Consider the following 13119-nt stretch of genomic DNA (forward strand, 5'->3'; position numbering starts at 1 on the left):
GTGTTCCCTCTCTCGCTCTCTCTCTCTGTCAAATAAATAAATAAAATCTTAAAAAAAAAAAAAAGAAGAGGGTATTATGGACAACTTTTGCTAATAAATTTGACAACTTAAATGAAATGGACAAATTCCTAGAAAAATACAACTTACCAAAACTGACAAAAGAGGAGATAGTAAATATGAATAGTACTATATATATTAAAGTTAATTTGTAATTAAGGACTTTAAACAAAGAAACACCAGGCTCAGACGGCTTCACTGGTGAATGCTACCATATGTTTAAGGAAGAAGAAACATCAATCCACATAAACTTTTCCACAGAATAGAAAAAGAATAACATTTCCCAACTCTTGTAATGAAGATACCATACCCTTGATCCCAAAATCTGACAAGGATGTTACAAGAAAAGTCAATTATAAATCAGTATCTCTCATGACTATGAATGCAAAATTCTTAAACAGATCTTACCAAATTGAATCTAGCAATATATTAAAAAAGAGTGGGGTGCCTGGGTGGGTGGCTCAGTTGATTAAGCATCTGACTCTTGGTTTCAGCTTGGGTCATGATCTCAGGGTCATGAGATCGGCCCCGTGCTGGGTGTGGAGCCTGCTTGTGATTCTCTCCCTTTCCCTCTGCCCCTCCCTTCCCCGCTACTTGCGCACACGCTCTCTCTCTAAAAAAAAAAAAAGTATACATCATAACCAAGATTGGTTTTAGTTCAGGAATGTGAAGTAGGCTTAGTATTTTAAAATCAATCAGTATGATTCATGACATTAACAGAATAAAGGAGAAAATTCATAGGACAATCTTAATAGACACAGAAAAGCCACATGATAAAATTAAAAACCTACTCATGATGGGAGAGGAGGGAACAACCATTAGAAAATGTGTAATAGAAGGGGACTTCACTAATACGACAAAGATTTCTATAAAATGTTATAGCAAAATCATACTAAGTATTGAAGCACTGAAATCCTTTTCCCTGTGATCACAGAAGATACATGGATGCTCATTATTTCCCCTGCTGTTTAACAGTATATGTCCTAGCTAGTGCAGTAAGGCAGGAAAAACAAATGGTTGGAAAGGAAGAAAGAAAACTATGTGATTGTATGTAGAAAATCCAAAAGAATCTAGAGGTAAACTATTAGGGTTAGTAAATAAATTCAGCATGTTCACTAAATACGAGGTGAATATACAAATACGGATTTCATTTGGATACTAAAACTAGTGCGTAAAAGTTTGAGGAATAACAGGATATTTATATAGTCTCAAAGTGTCTCCCCATAAAATATTTATTAATTACAAGAATAAAATAATTTACAGTGGAAAAGTTAAGGGGTGCCTGGCTGGCTCAGTTGGCAGAGCATGCAACTCTCGATCTCAGTGTTGTGGGTTCAAACCCCACATCGGGTAAAGAGATTACTTAAAAATAAAATCTTTTATGGGCGCCTGGGTGGCTCAGTTGGTTAAGCGACTGCCTTCGGCTCAGGTCATGATCCTGGAGTCCTGGGATCGAGTCCCGCATCGGGCTCCCTGCTTGGCAGGGAGCCTGCTTCTCCCTCTGACCCTCCCCCCTCTCATGTGCTCTCTGTCTCTCTCATTCTCTCTGTCTCAAATAAATAAATAAAATCTTTAAAAAAATAAATAAATAAAATCTTTTAAAAATAAATAATAATAAAAAAAAGGGATCAAAGTTAACATTGCCAGTAATTGGACAGATCACTATCATGAGACACCAGATCAAAAGCAGAGAAAACACCCTGTCTTTTCTATGGTATTACTGCCATAATGCATAACCTGAATCTATTCATGAAAAAACATCAGACAAACCCAAATTGAGGTACATTCTAGAAAATAACTGACCTGTATTCTTCAAAGATGCCAGTCATGAATGACAAGGAAAGATTAAGGAAATATTCTAGATTAAAGGAGACACAGATAGAACAAGTTGAACACAACAAATAATCAGGGTTTTTTTTTTTCTTTGTATAAAGGATATTGGGACAATTGGTAGAATCTGAACAAGGTGTAAATTAGATAGCCATAAAAATTTAGTATTTCATGGTTCTGATTATTTGTGATTTATGTAAGAGAATTTTGTTTTTAGGAAATACCCACTGAAGTATAGGGATAAAGGTGAATGATGTCTGCAACTTATTAAACAGTTCAGAAAAAAATACAAATTTAAAGAGAAAGAAAAAGATAAAGCAAATATGGTAAAATGTTAACATTTGGGGAATCTAGGGGAAGGATTTATGGCAATTCTTTATAGTATTCTTGCAACTTTTCTCAGTCAGAGATTATGTCAAAATAAAAAATTAAAAGGAAAACAGAAATACCATTTATGGTGGCAACAAAAAACATCAGATGTCTATGAATAAAATAATGAAAGATATACAAGAACTCTACACAGGAAGCTATAAAACATTATTGGAAGAAACTAATGAAGACCTAAATAAATGGAAGAGTATATCACGTTCATGGATGAAAGATTCAATATTTTAGAGATATCAACTCTCCCCAAACTGTGATCTGTATATTCAGTGCAGTTCCAATTAAAGCCCAGTACGGGGCGTGTATGTGTATGAACTGATAAAGCTGATTTTAAATTTTTAAGTGGAATGCAAAATACCAATATTATCTAAAAGAATCATAGAGAAAGAAATGTTGGATGACTTACACTACTAGATATTAAGACTTACTACAAAGTTACAGTAATTAAAACAACTCAGAATCAGTGCAAGGTAAAACAAATAGACTGGTGGGACACATCAGTCCAGCAAGTCACTCATTTATGATAACAGTGATAAGGCACTATAGTAGAGAAAGGATAGTCTTTTCAATAAATATATAATTATCTGGATATCCATATGGGAGAAAAATTAATATTGATCCCTACTTGCCACCATAAACAAAAAAATAAATAAAAATCCAGGGAATTATAGATCTTAATGTAAAGGTAAAAGAGTTGCACTTCTTCAAGATATGATAGAATATCTTCATGACCTTGAGGCAGGCAAAGCTTTCTTAAATAAAATGTAGTAAGTATTAACTCTAAAGGAAAGATAAATACATTTGAATACATTAAAAGTCAAGACTTCTTTTCATCAGATTCACCATTAAGAGTGAAAAAGCAAGCCACAGACCAGAAGATATTTGCAGTACAAAACACAACACCAAGAAAAACCATCTATCAATTATATACAGAACTTGTACAAATCTGTAAGAAAAAGATAATAGAAAATTGATTAAAAGACCTGAACAGGTACTTCAAAAGATATTTAAGTGGCCAAGTAGTATAAAGATAGTCACCTCATAGTCACCAAGGAAATGTAAATTAAAACCACCATGACATTCTAGTATACATCTACCCAAATGCCTGAAAGGATATAGAGCCTTTATATATTCCTGTGGGAATATAAATTGATACAACCACTTTGGAAAACAGAAGAATTTACTAAAGCTGATTGCACTTACACCCTGGGGCCCAGTAATTCAATCCTAGGTATATACTCAGCAGAAATGTATATACATATATATGGGAAACAAAAGGCACATAAAAGAATGTTCATAGCACTCTTCTTAATAGCTTAAAAAAAAAAGGAAAGCAGTGTCCATCAACAGAATAAATACACTGTGGCATATTAGTTCAGTGGAATACAATATAGTATTATAAATGAACTACTGCAATATACAAAAAATGTGGTTAAGTCTCACAAGCATGATTGAAGGAAACTGTACATGAGTACTACAGTGTGATTTCATTTTTTTTTAATTCAGTAAAAGGCAAAACATCTACCCTATCAGAAGTCAGGATAATGGTCACCTTTAGGAAGGGAGTGGAGATTGGTTGGAAAGATAGAAGAGCTTTTTGAAGTGCTGCTAACGCTCTGTAATAAAAGGACTGTGGCATCCATGTTAGATGCCCATCTTACTCTCTCTTTGCTGACCTACCCTGGGGGATGCCAGTCTCCATGTCAGGAGGTCATCTTTAAAAAAAAAAAAAAAGTCTCATTTGGGAGATTGAGCCCTGCCAACAGTCGTGTTGAGTGAGCTTGGAAGCAGATTTCCCCACCAGCACCAGTCAGCCTTCAGATGAAACTCTAGCCCCAGGCAACATTTTGACAGTTCATGAGGGGCTTTGACCCAGAGACACCCAGCTAAGCTCCACTTGGATTACTGACCCACAGAATGATGAGGTAATAAATGTTCATAGTTTTAAGTTGCCAATGTTTAGGGTAATTTGTTGTGCAGCAATAGATAATGCAGTGTTTATTACTTTTAGAAACTTTCCTTAAATACAGCATCTATCAGTGAAAGATCTTTTAACATGTAAATCCATATTCAGTTGGCAAAATTGTAGGTCATTTTTAAAGTGACTTTTGATGCCAAGCATTTGCAAAGCCATATGCCAGTATTGGATTTTCAGTAAGTTCAGAATGTTAATCACCCTTCTGTTTTGTTTTTCAGATTTGTCAATTTGAGTTTGTCTCTTATAATTGATCGTATTTTTTTTGGTCAAGTAAGTAAAAATATATTAAGCTAACAGCTATTTTTAATCTAACCATTTATTACACAACATTTATTACACTAAAAACTCAACCTGACCTATTAATCCTGTGAATATTTGGGAACGCAGGCAAATCACTTTTTAAAAATTTTATGGGATACATTAAAAAAAACTATTGGCATATGCCTTTCATCAATTTGCTGTGTTTTCTATAAAACAGAATTGTATATTCATAGTTGAAGTTAAAAGGAGTCCATTTTATGGCATTTTTGTCAAGTTTGTACAATTTAGTCAGGTTTGTAACAGTGGTTAAATTTTTAAATTTTAATTGACCTCAAGTTAATCATTCAGAATTTCAAATTAATCAGAATACTCTCTTCAGCCATTTGATTTGACATTTTAATGTCATGACTGTTGGTAATGGCCTTTGGTTGTTTTTAAGTTCCCCAATTTTAAGTCACTTAGGGGCTCTGGAATCAGATTGCCAGAATTTCAAACTTAGTACCTTCATTATTAGCTATGTGACCTTGGATAAGTTATGTACCTTTCTTGCCAGTTTCCTTAACTGGAAATAACTGTGGTACCTGTTTCATAAGGTTGAAGGATTAAATGAGATAATGCTTGTAAGCTATGTAAATGCTTACAATAGTGCATGGCAGAAATGAGCACTTACTGTTAACTGCTGTTGTTGCTGTTATTATCTGCTTTGTGTGACCATTCAAAAGGTAATGTTCTCAGAGCTTTATTTTAATGTGTGATATATAAGGTACTAAAGTTTTTAATATGGGTAACACACATACTCATATAAAACCTATTTTTGAGGATCTTCTTTATCTCTGTAAAATTTACATTGTCAAAATACATACGAACATTTATTCATGTTTTCTTGAATTACAGAAACCTAATTTTTTACAAATTAACAGAACACATTAGAACTTAGAACATTAAAATGAATAAAGAATGACTTCATGTGGTTATTAATCAAAATTATTAATATAAAGTACTGTTTGGTTTTTAGACTTCATTCAAGATTCTGCCAAATTCCCTAATGCCAAAGATTCATACTTGGCACTAATACATTTCTATTTCTTCTTCCATCAACTATGCCAGTGGACCCTGGTTCAGTATAACTTCTTGAAATTCAACGTGCTTCAGAATCTGGGAACATTTTATGGTTCTCATCCATGGCACTGGTACTTCAGTCAAGGATTTCCAGCTGTTCTGGGGACTCACTTACCCTTCTTTATTCATGGCTGCTTTCTGGCCCCAAGGAGGTACCGAATACTTTTGGTAACTGTGCTATGGACACTGCTAGTTTATAGGTAAGATTTTATTTGTTCAAATAATTATTTTTTTAATGTTACCAAGAATTTAAATTCTTCAGAAAGTAAACTGTTTATCTTCTGGACATGTATTAACTCTTATGATTTGTTAGTGGGGATTATTTAGCAGACAGAAAAGGTAATAATTATGCTGATGCTCAGAATGAATACTTCTGATATGTATAGTTTGCTTGACAAGGATTACATTCAATTTTTAAGAAGTTGAAAAAATTTTATTTGCTTTTAAAAACTAAAACTACCAAAATTTTAAGTATTGAAGGATGAGAAATTATATTTTTAAATGAAAAAATATATATAATATATATATATAATAAGTGTGTATCTTTATTCCAAATTTGAGTAATATGACTTAATTGGATTGGTAATAGAAATCTTTTTTAGAATGTAGTTGTACTTTAGAATTTCACTTTGACATTAAATATTAGGATTACTTTTAACACATCATCACCTTATAACTAAAAAATAATGAGACTGCATCCTGAAGCATGAAATTCAGTCTCAGTATTTAGAAAAACAGATTGCTATTATATTTCATTTTTAAATATATTTATTTCTCAAACTGTCATGTAATTCTCTTAATATCTTTTTTTTATTATAGCATGTTGAGCCACAAAGAATTCAGGTTTATCTATCCAGTTTTACCATTCTGTATGGTGTTTTGTGGTAAGTATTTTTATTTAATATAGAAAAAGTTGCATTTATATAGAAATAGTTAAGACAATAAATTTTCCTTAAACACTAAAATATTTGTTTTCAACTAAGCTAAATGAGAAATGCTTCTTAATTACAAGTTATAATACTGCAGTATTCCTTTTGCAGCCTAAATATACTTTTTCCTATGTCCTATAATGTGATATAAAAACATAAGGACTTAATATCCAAAGGACCTTTGGGTGGTGGTGTTTCTGGCTAGTAGGAATCTTCCATGCTAAAGTAATGAAATATGTCTATTTTAGAATAGCATTTTAAGTTTATGATTAAACTATGAAATTCTTCATTCCACAAATGAAAAGTATATAGCTGTTGAAACTACTTTTTAATGCTTCTTCATACACATCTAACCCTTTAAGACTCACTCTAATGCATATGCAATTTTTAAAGTGATCCACACCTCTGATTTTATTTTTGGCCTTTTCTCCAATTTTCCACTAGGTCTTTGCAGTAATTTTTTTACATGTGACTTCTACAAAGCCTTATAGTACTCAACTCTGGAAAATGTGAATTTTTACTTTGGTTGGTTTCGAAAAACTATGAACTGAAACTTCATTAACTTCAGGTTTAATCCAGAATAAATGACTTGGCTTCCCTCAAATATTAATCACTAAAAAAAAAATCACTGGACTGGGGAGGGAAGAAATAAGTATATAGCTGAGACTTGGAGGCTGGGAAAAACTAGGGAGTTAAGGATATCAAACTTTTGACTTAAAAAAAAAAAAACCAAACAACTCACTGAGTTAAGCAGCCACCTTTGACCAAGTATACATCATTTCCTATAGATCTCAGATATACTCTCTTGAGATATGAACGTAATTTATATATATAAACACATACATAATTTATATACACAACATACATAATTTTTATATGTATATATACACACAGACATCTAAATATTTGATACATCTGAAGTGTTGAAACCAAAGTTAATTTGAGTCATTATAGTCTCACTTCATATATAGATGCAGGCAAAAAATATAGGCATCTGACAGCTATATGGCAAGTCTTAAGAATAGTGGGCCCATTCACCAGAGCAAATCTGCAAATCTGTTCATAAATCACTATTCAGATTTAAAATTTTTCTTTACAACCACTTGAGTTGGAGTTATAATTAAATCAAGTCTGGTTTCTGCCCAGATGTGTTGCTATACTGGAGGTCAAGTATTTGTGTGTGTTGTTTGGTTAGTTAAGGAGCTTGGTTTTCATTCCATTTTTATAATTTGAGGTTTTCTAGCATTCCACTTCTGTGCTGTGTCTTTACAGAGTGTTTTAGAGGAAGACTGGGTTGTCTGAATCCTCATTCCCAGTCCAAAAGAATGAATCTTTTAAGCGGCAGGTTCTTGGTAACCTGTTTCCAATCTCAAAGATTGAGATAAAATGCCGATGAGGGTTGAAGAGGATCCCCTTCTAATGAACAAGAATCGGCCTTTGTTCCATCCTCTGTCCACTCAGAAGGATCCCTAAAGGACTGGGAACTAACAAATCCCCTCATCGTCTCAGTGGATGTGATTCCTCCTTTGGACACATCTACCTAAGGTCCTTGATTTGGACCTGAAGTTTCCATTCCTAGACTTGTATTCCCACTAAGAGTCAGTAGTGAGCTCACCTGACATTAGTCTTTGGATGTTCAGGAACAATGTCAGACAAGAGTTCTCTTCGGAGTTGTTTTAAATGGCCCAGTTTGTGTCTTTTCTAACTACATGAATTATACTGTACCTCAAATCTGTTTTTATTCTTTTATGACCTATCTTAACCTGAGTTTTACATAAACACAACAACGCTATCAGCAATTTCTGTGTAATAGCCACCTTAAAACTCAGTGGCTTAAAACTTGCTACGTCTGTAGTTAGCTGTCACTTCCACCACATTCTTTTGGTCAAAGCAAGTCGCAAAGCCAGGCCAGATTCAAAAGATGAGAAACTTCAGGCTCAGGTAGGGATTGGGCACATGAAGAGGGATAATTGCAGCCATTTTTTCAATCTACAGTAACTTCTCTTGCCTAATTTGAATTTCCCTCAGTTCTATCCAGAATAGGACTGACTCTGGAAAACATACCTTCTGTAATTGGCTCTGATCCTTAGTGAACTGTATAACCTGTGCCTCAGTTTCCTTATCTGTAAAAGAAAGGTGCCATTGGTCTAATAACATTGAAATTTTTAATTGAACCTCTTGTCATTTGTGTTGATGAGGTTTCCAACACCTGCTACTAATTCTAAGTTGGGTATCTGCTTCATCTGCTTTTACCACAGTGGCCAACAGACTTGCTTGTCTCTGTTTCTGCATATGCCAATTGTTTTATCAAAACTGCACATGCATGTTGTTCCAAAAGCCATTCCATAAGTTTGTTTTAAAAAAACAATGGTTCCCAGCCCTCCCTCCCAATTCCCCTCGTCAGAGGCACTTATGCTCTTTCAGGTGGTTATTTTGATAATTTATCTCTTTACATAAAATGTTAATAATGCCCTTAAACATCTGTTTTTGGCATTACTTAGAACTTATATGAAAATAGCTTTACTTCCTTAGCAAAGTAGCAACATAAAATTCTTCCTGATACCTCTGTGCCCAGTATTCTCCTTATTGTTCTTAATAAAGTCTCTTTCCCAGGCCCATTCTCCTGTATGTTCCATCACAGAATTAAACCACCTTTTATTTTTTTCATGTAAACACTGAATTTAAGTTAACTGAACAGCTTTCCCAGAGAAACATCTCTGATTGGTAGAACTTGGTAGAGATCTTTTTCGTGGGCTTTTAGATTGGGTTTTCTATTAAGTCTTGTCAAAACAAGGGTGCATCCTTCCTACCCGTGTTTGATGGGATCAGTAATGAACGGCCCCTTTCTCATCCCCTCCATTCCAATGAACCTTACCTCGGTAAGAAGGAATTCATCAGTCCTTGCAGAACAATAGATTGTAACATGAAGTATCCAGAACATAAAAAGTAACTGTGTGTATCAAGATAAATCATATGACAATTAGGAGATATGGCTGAGTAAAGAAGGAACCAACTCATGCAGGGCCTTACATACTCAAGTTTTCAGATTTTATCCTGGAGAGTAGTCAGCTGGGACATAATGGATTTAAAACTGTAACAGTGGTTTGATGATAGTGATTGGATAAGAACCCAGTGGGTTTATTATAAACTCATGGTACAAAAAGAAAAAACCCTATAGTGTCATTCTCTAATCATCTAGTTCCATTTCCCAGAGATAAACTATCAGTCTTATAAATTCTTACAACTTCCTTTTTTGTATCTTTTTGTTGGCATAGATAACAGGAGCAAATTAAAAATTCTGGAATGTTATTTAGCATTGAGTTAAAAGAGTTACTATGGTAGCATGCCCTTATTCACTACTCACTTTCCACAATTTTAGTAACCTGCGCCAACCGCGATCCAGAAGCAGATGATCCCTTTTCTGACCTATCCTCAGGTCAGTAGTAGCCTAACACTACATCACAATGCTAGCCTAACACTACATCACAATGCCTACATCATTTACCATACTTCATATCACATAGGTATTTTACCATATCATATCAGCACAAGGAAGATGGCTACAGTACAGTAAGAAATTTTGTGACCACATTCATATAACTTTTATTACAGTATACTGTTACAATTGTATTTTACTATTAGTTATTATTAATCTCTTGCCATGCCTAATTTGTAAGTTAAACTTCATCATAGGTATGTATAGGAAAAGAGTATAGGGGCGCCTGAGTGGCTCAGTCGTTAAGCGTCTGCCTTCGGCTCAGGTCATAATCCCAGGGTCCTGGGATCGAGCCCCGCATCAGGTTCCCTGCTTGGCGGGAAGCCTGCTTCTCCCTCTCCCGCTCCTCCCTGCTTGTGTTCCTTCTCTTGCTGTCTCTGTCAAATAAATAAATAAAATATTAAAAAAAAAAAAAAAAAAGTATAGCATTCTGTACTACTGGCAGTTTTAGGCATCCCCCAGGGGTCTTGGAATGTATCCCCCACAGAGAAGGGGGGACTACTGTATGTGCAATGAAGGAATGAATTTCGATTCCGACAAGTAGTCACCCGGGTTCATACTAAGTCTTTATTCTCATGGAAATTACATGAGAGGCTGAAAGATTTCCGTAAGTGGTTTACAGAAGAAAGCTTGTGTTCGCAGAATCTTCAGTAATTGGGAGAGGGGTCTCACATTTCAGGTTATATAATGCTTACATTACGTTGTGCTGACTATCCCATTCTGAAGCTAGCTCATTTTAGGGTGGATCCTTTCAGTGAGGACTCCATTATTATTTGTACGTACAGTTACGTAGACTTACTAGACAGCAGCTACTAAGATCTTGTTACCTTTTTTTAAAATACTGAAGAAATCATACTGCTTCCCTGTAAGAAAACTGAATCCTAAGCTTCTCTTGTGGTGCAGACTAGAACTGTAACTGTAATTATTTCCAACTCTCCCTTTAACAACTCCAGTTTCTGAAATCCCCTTGAGAATGTTCAGTGTCAGTCTGAAAACCCTGGGAGTATTCAAATGAAAGTCTGTTCAGCTGTTCCTTCTTTCCTTATCTTCCCAACATTTTCTGTGTATTTTTTTCCCAAATAATAGGGAGATTCATTTCTCTCTGTAAGGATCCATCCTAATATCACAACAAAGACAATATGAAATATAAGCATTAGCTGATTTAAGACTCTCCTCTGTACTAAAGCAGCTGGAAATATAAGCACATTTCCTTCCAACATTTTACCCAAAATGCCATTTTTACAGCATTCACCACCATGCACTCCAGTTTTAGATCAGTCACCATACCATTGTATCCCTAATGCCCGTTTTTTGAAAAGCGTTCAAGGAACATTTAGTGAGTGTACAGACTGTTGATGAGTGAACATTTCACACATGCCCAAGTTACACTTCATTTGATTATTCCTGAGGGCAAGTTGTCTTCTAAAGTGCTTGCCAGGATAGGCTTTAATATAGCTTTTTGCAATCTGAGGCCACTAGGTATATTTGGTTTCTTCTGTCTACCCAAGAAAGCACAGCTTTTAAGCCTGCTGGTCTATTAGTTCTGTGACTGGAATTATTACCTATAAGAGAACTTCTGGAATTCTATTTCAATTCTAATAAAGCTAATTCTAGTTCTCAAACTTTCAGTAGTTTCCTCATTTTGCTACTGCAAACATAAATTTAGACATATTTTAAATGTAGGTTTAATTTTCTTGATCTTCCTACATTTTTTATCACACTACTTTTTAGAATGTGTTTTGGCTAATCAGCTATTTCAAGTAGTAGTAAGTGAGAGGGATGTGTGATAGTCCAACTAATGAACAGAATGAACTATAGGTAATGTTATCTAAAACACTTCCTGGAGGAATGAAATTGAGCATATAAGATTTCTTGGCCAGGGACGCCTGGGTGGCTCAGTCAGTTAAGCGTCTGCCTTCGGCTCAGGTCGTGATCCCAGGGTCCTGGGATCGAGTCCCGCATCGGGCTCCCTGCTCCGCGGGGAGCCTGCTTCTCTCTCTGCCTCTCTCTCTCTCTCTCTGTGTCTCATGTATAAATAAATAAAATCTTTAAAAAAAAAAATTTAAAAAATAAATAAATAAATAAAAATAATAATAATAAAAAAAAGATTTCTTGGCCAAATCTGGTTCAGCTATCAAGTGGCAGGTGTCAGATGTCTTGGAATAGATGAAGCTATTTTATTATTTTCAATAGCTAAATTTTCAATTATTATATATTATTTATATACAATATAATGTATACAATGAAGACAGATAAAAGAGCTGTAAAGGCACCATACCTAGTTAAGATACATTTAAGTGTACAACAAAAGGTATCTTCAGTTTTTCCTAAACTGAATGTTAATACATACTGTCTTTTTAATTTATGACAATGGTAAGCTGAAAGAATGAGTGTCTTCAGTTAATGTGAAGTACTAGATGTGATTCAAGTAAGTTACAGGTCTTAATTTACTCCTGTTTTTGAAACAGTCCCTCCTAGGCCAACTTTATGTTAGTGTCCTTAAACGGGAACAGTTCAAAATTAATTTTATTCATGTTCAGTTATTTTCAGTAATTGAGCCAAGCTAAGACAGCTGATAGCAGTCAATTAGGTGATGATCATGGGAAACAGTGCCTTTGCCCCAGTGGGAATTAGTGCTAAAATTTCAGGCAAGCCACAGACTGGATCCTGGATACTCAAATTCCAAAAGAACAATTATCTAATTCCATGGGGACAGGACATGGGGAGTATGAACAAAATGCCAAGTTCATTAATAAGCTTATTCTTTTCCAGGGCAAAGGGCTGTTTTTTTATGGGTATTTTCGACAGATCCTTATGTGCTCATTATCAGTGGCCACTGCGGGGGAGGAGGACTATAGGAAGGGGGCGGGGGACTTTTACTTTTCATTTACTCTGTTTGTTCTGCTTGTTTTTTTTGCCACACGCAAGAATTACTTTTACAAATTAAAAAAGAAATTGTTCAGCATCTCCAAATTGCCCAACACTGTGGTGAAAGAAAAGACATACTTCTTTCAGAAAAAAATACTCTATGTATGGTGGCATGGGTAACTACTGAAAATCGCTCA

At 34.8% G+C, this 13119-nt stretch overlaps 1 protein-coding gene across 2 annotated transcripts in view; it reads left to right on the forward strand.

Moving 5' to 3' along the window:
* PIGB (phosphatidylinositol glycan anchor biosynthesis class B) overlaps positions 1–13119 on the forward strand; it is a 46307-nt gene that overhangs the window by 21893 nt on the left and 11295 nt on the right. For both annotated transcript variants that reach the window (XM_034993862.1, XM_034993861.1), the window contains exons 7-9: positions 4468–4519; positions 5618–5829; positions 6449–6513. In XM_034993862.1, the coding sequence (XP_034849753.1) occupies positions 4468–4519; positions 5618–5829; positions 6449–6513 (329 nt within the window). The remainder of the gene's footprint in view (positions 1–4467; positions 4520–5617; positions 5830–6448; positions 6514–13119) is intronic.

The sequence above is a fragment of the Mirounga leonina genome, unplaced genomic scaffold, assembly GCF_011800145.1.
Source record: "Mirounga leonina isolate KUSES-001 unplaced genomic scaffold, KU_Mleo_1.0 Mir_91, whole genome shotgun sequence".
Lineage (NCBI taxonomy): Eukaryota > Metazoa > Chordata > Mammalia > Carnivora > Phocidae > Mirounga > Mirounga leonina.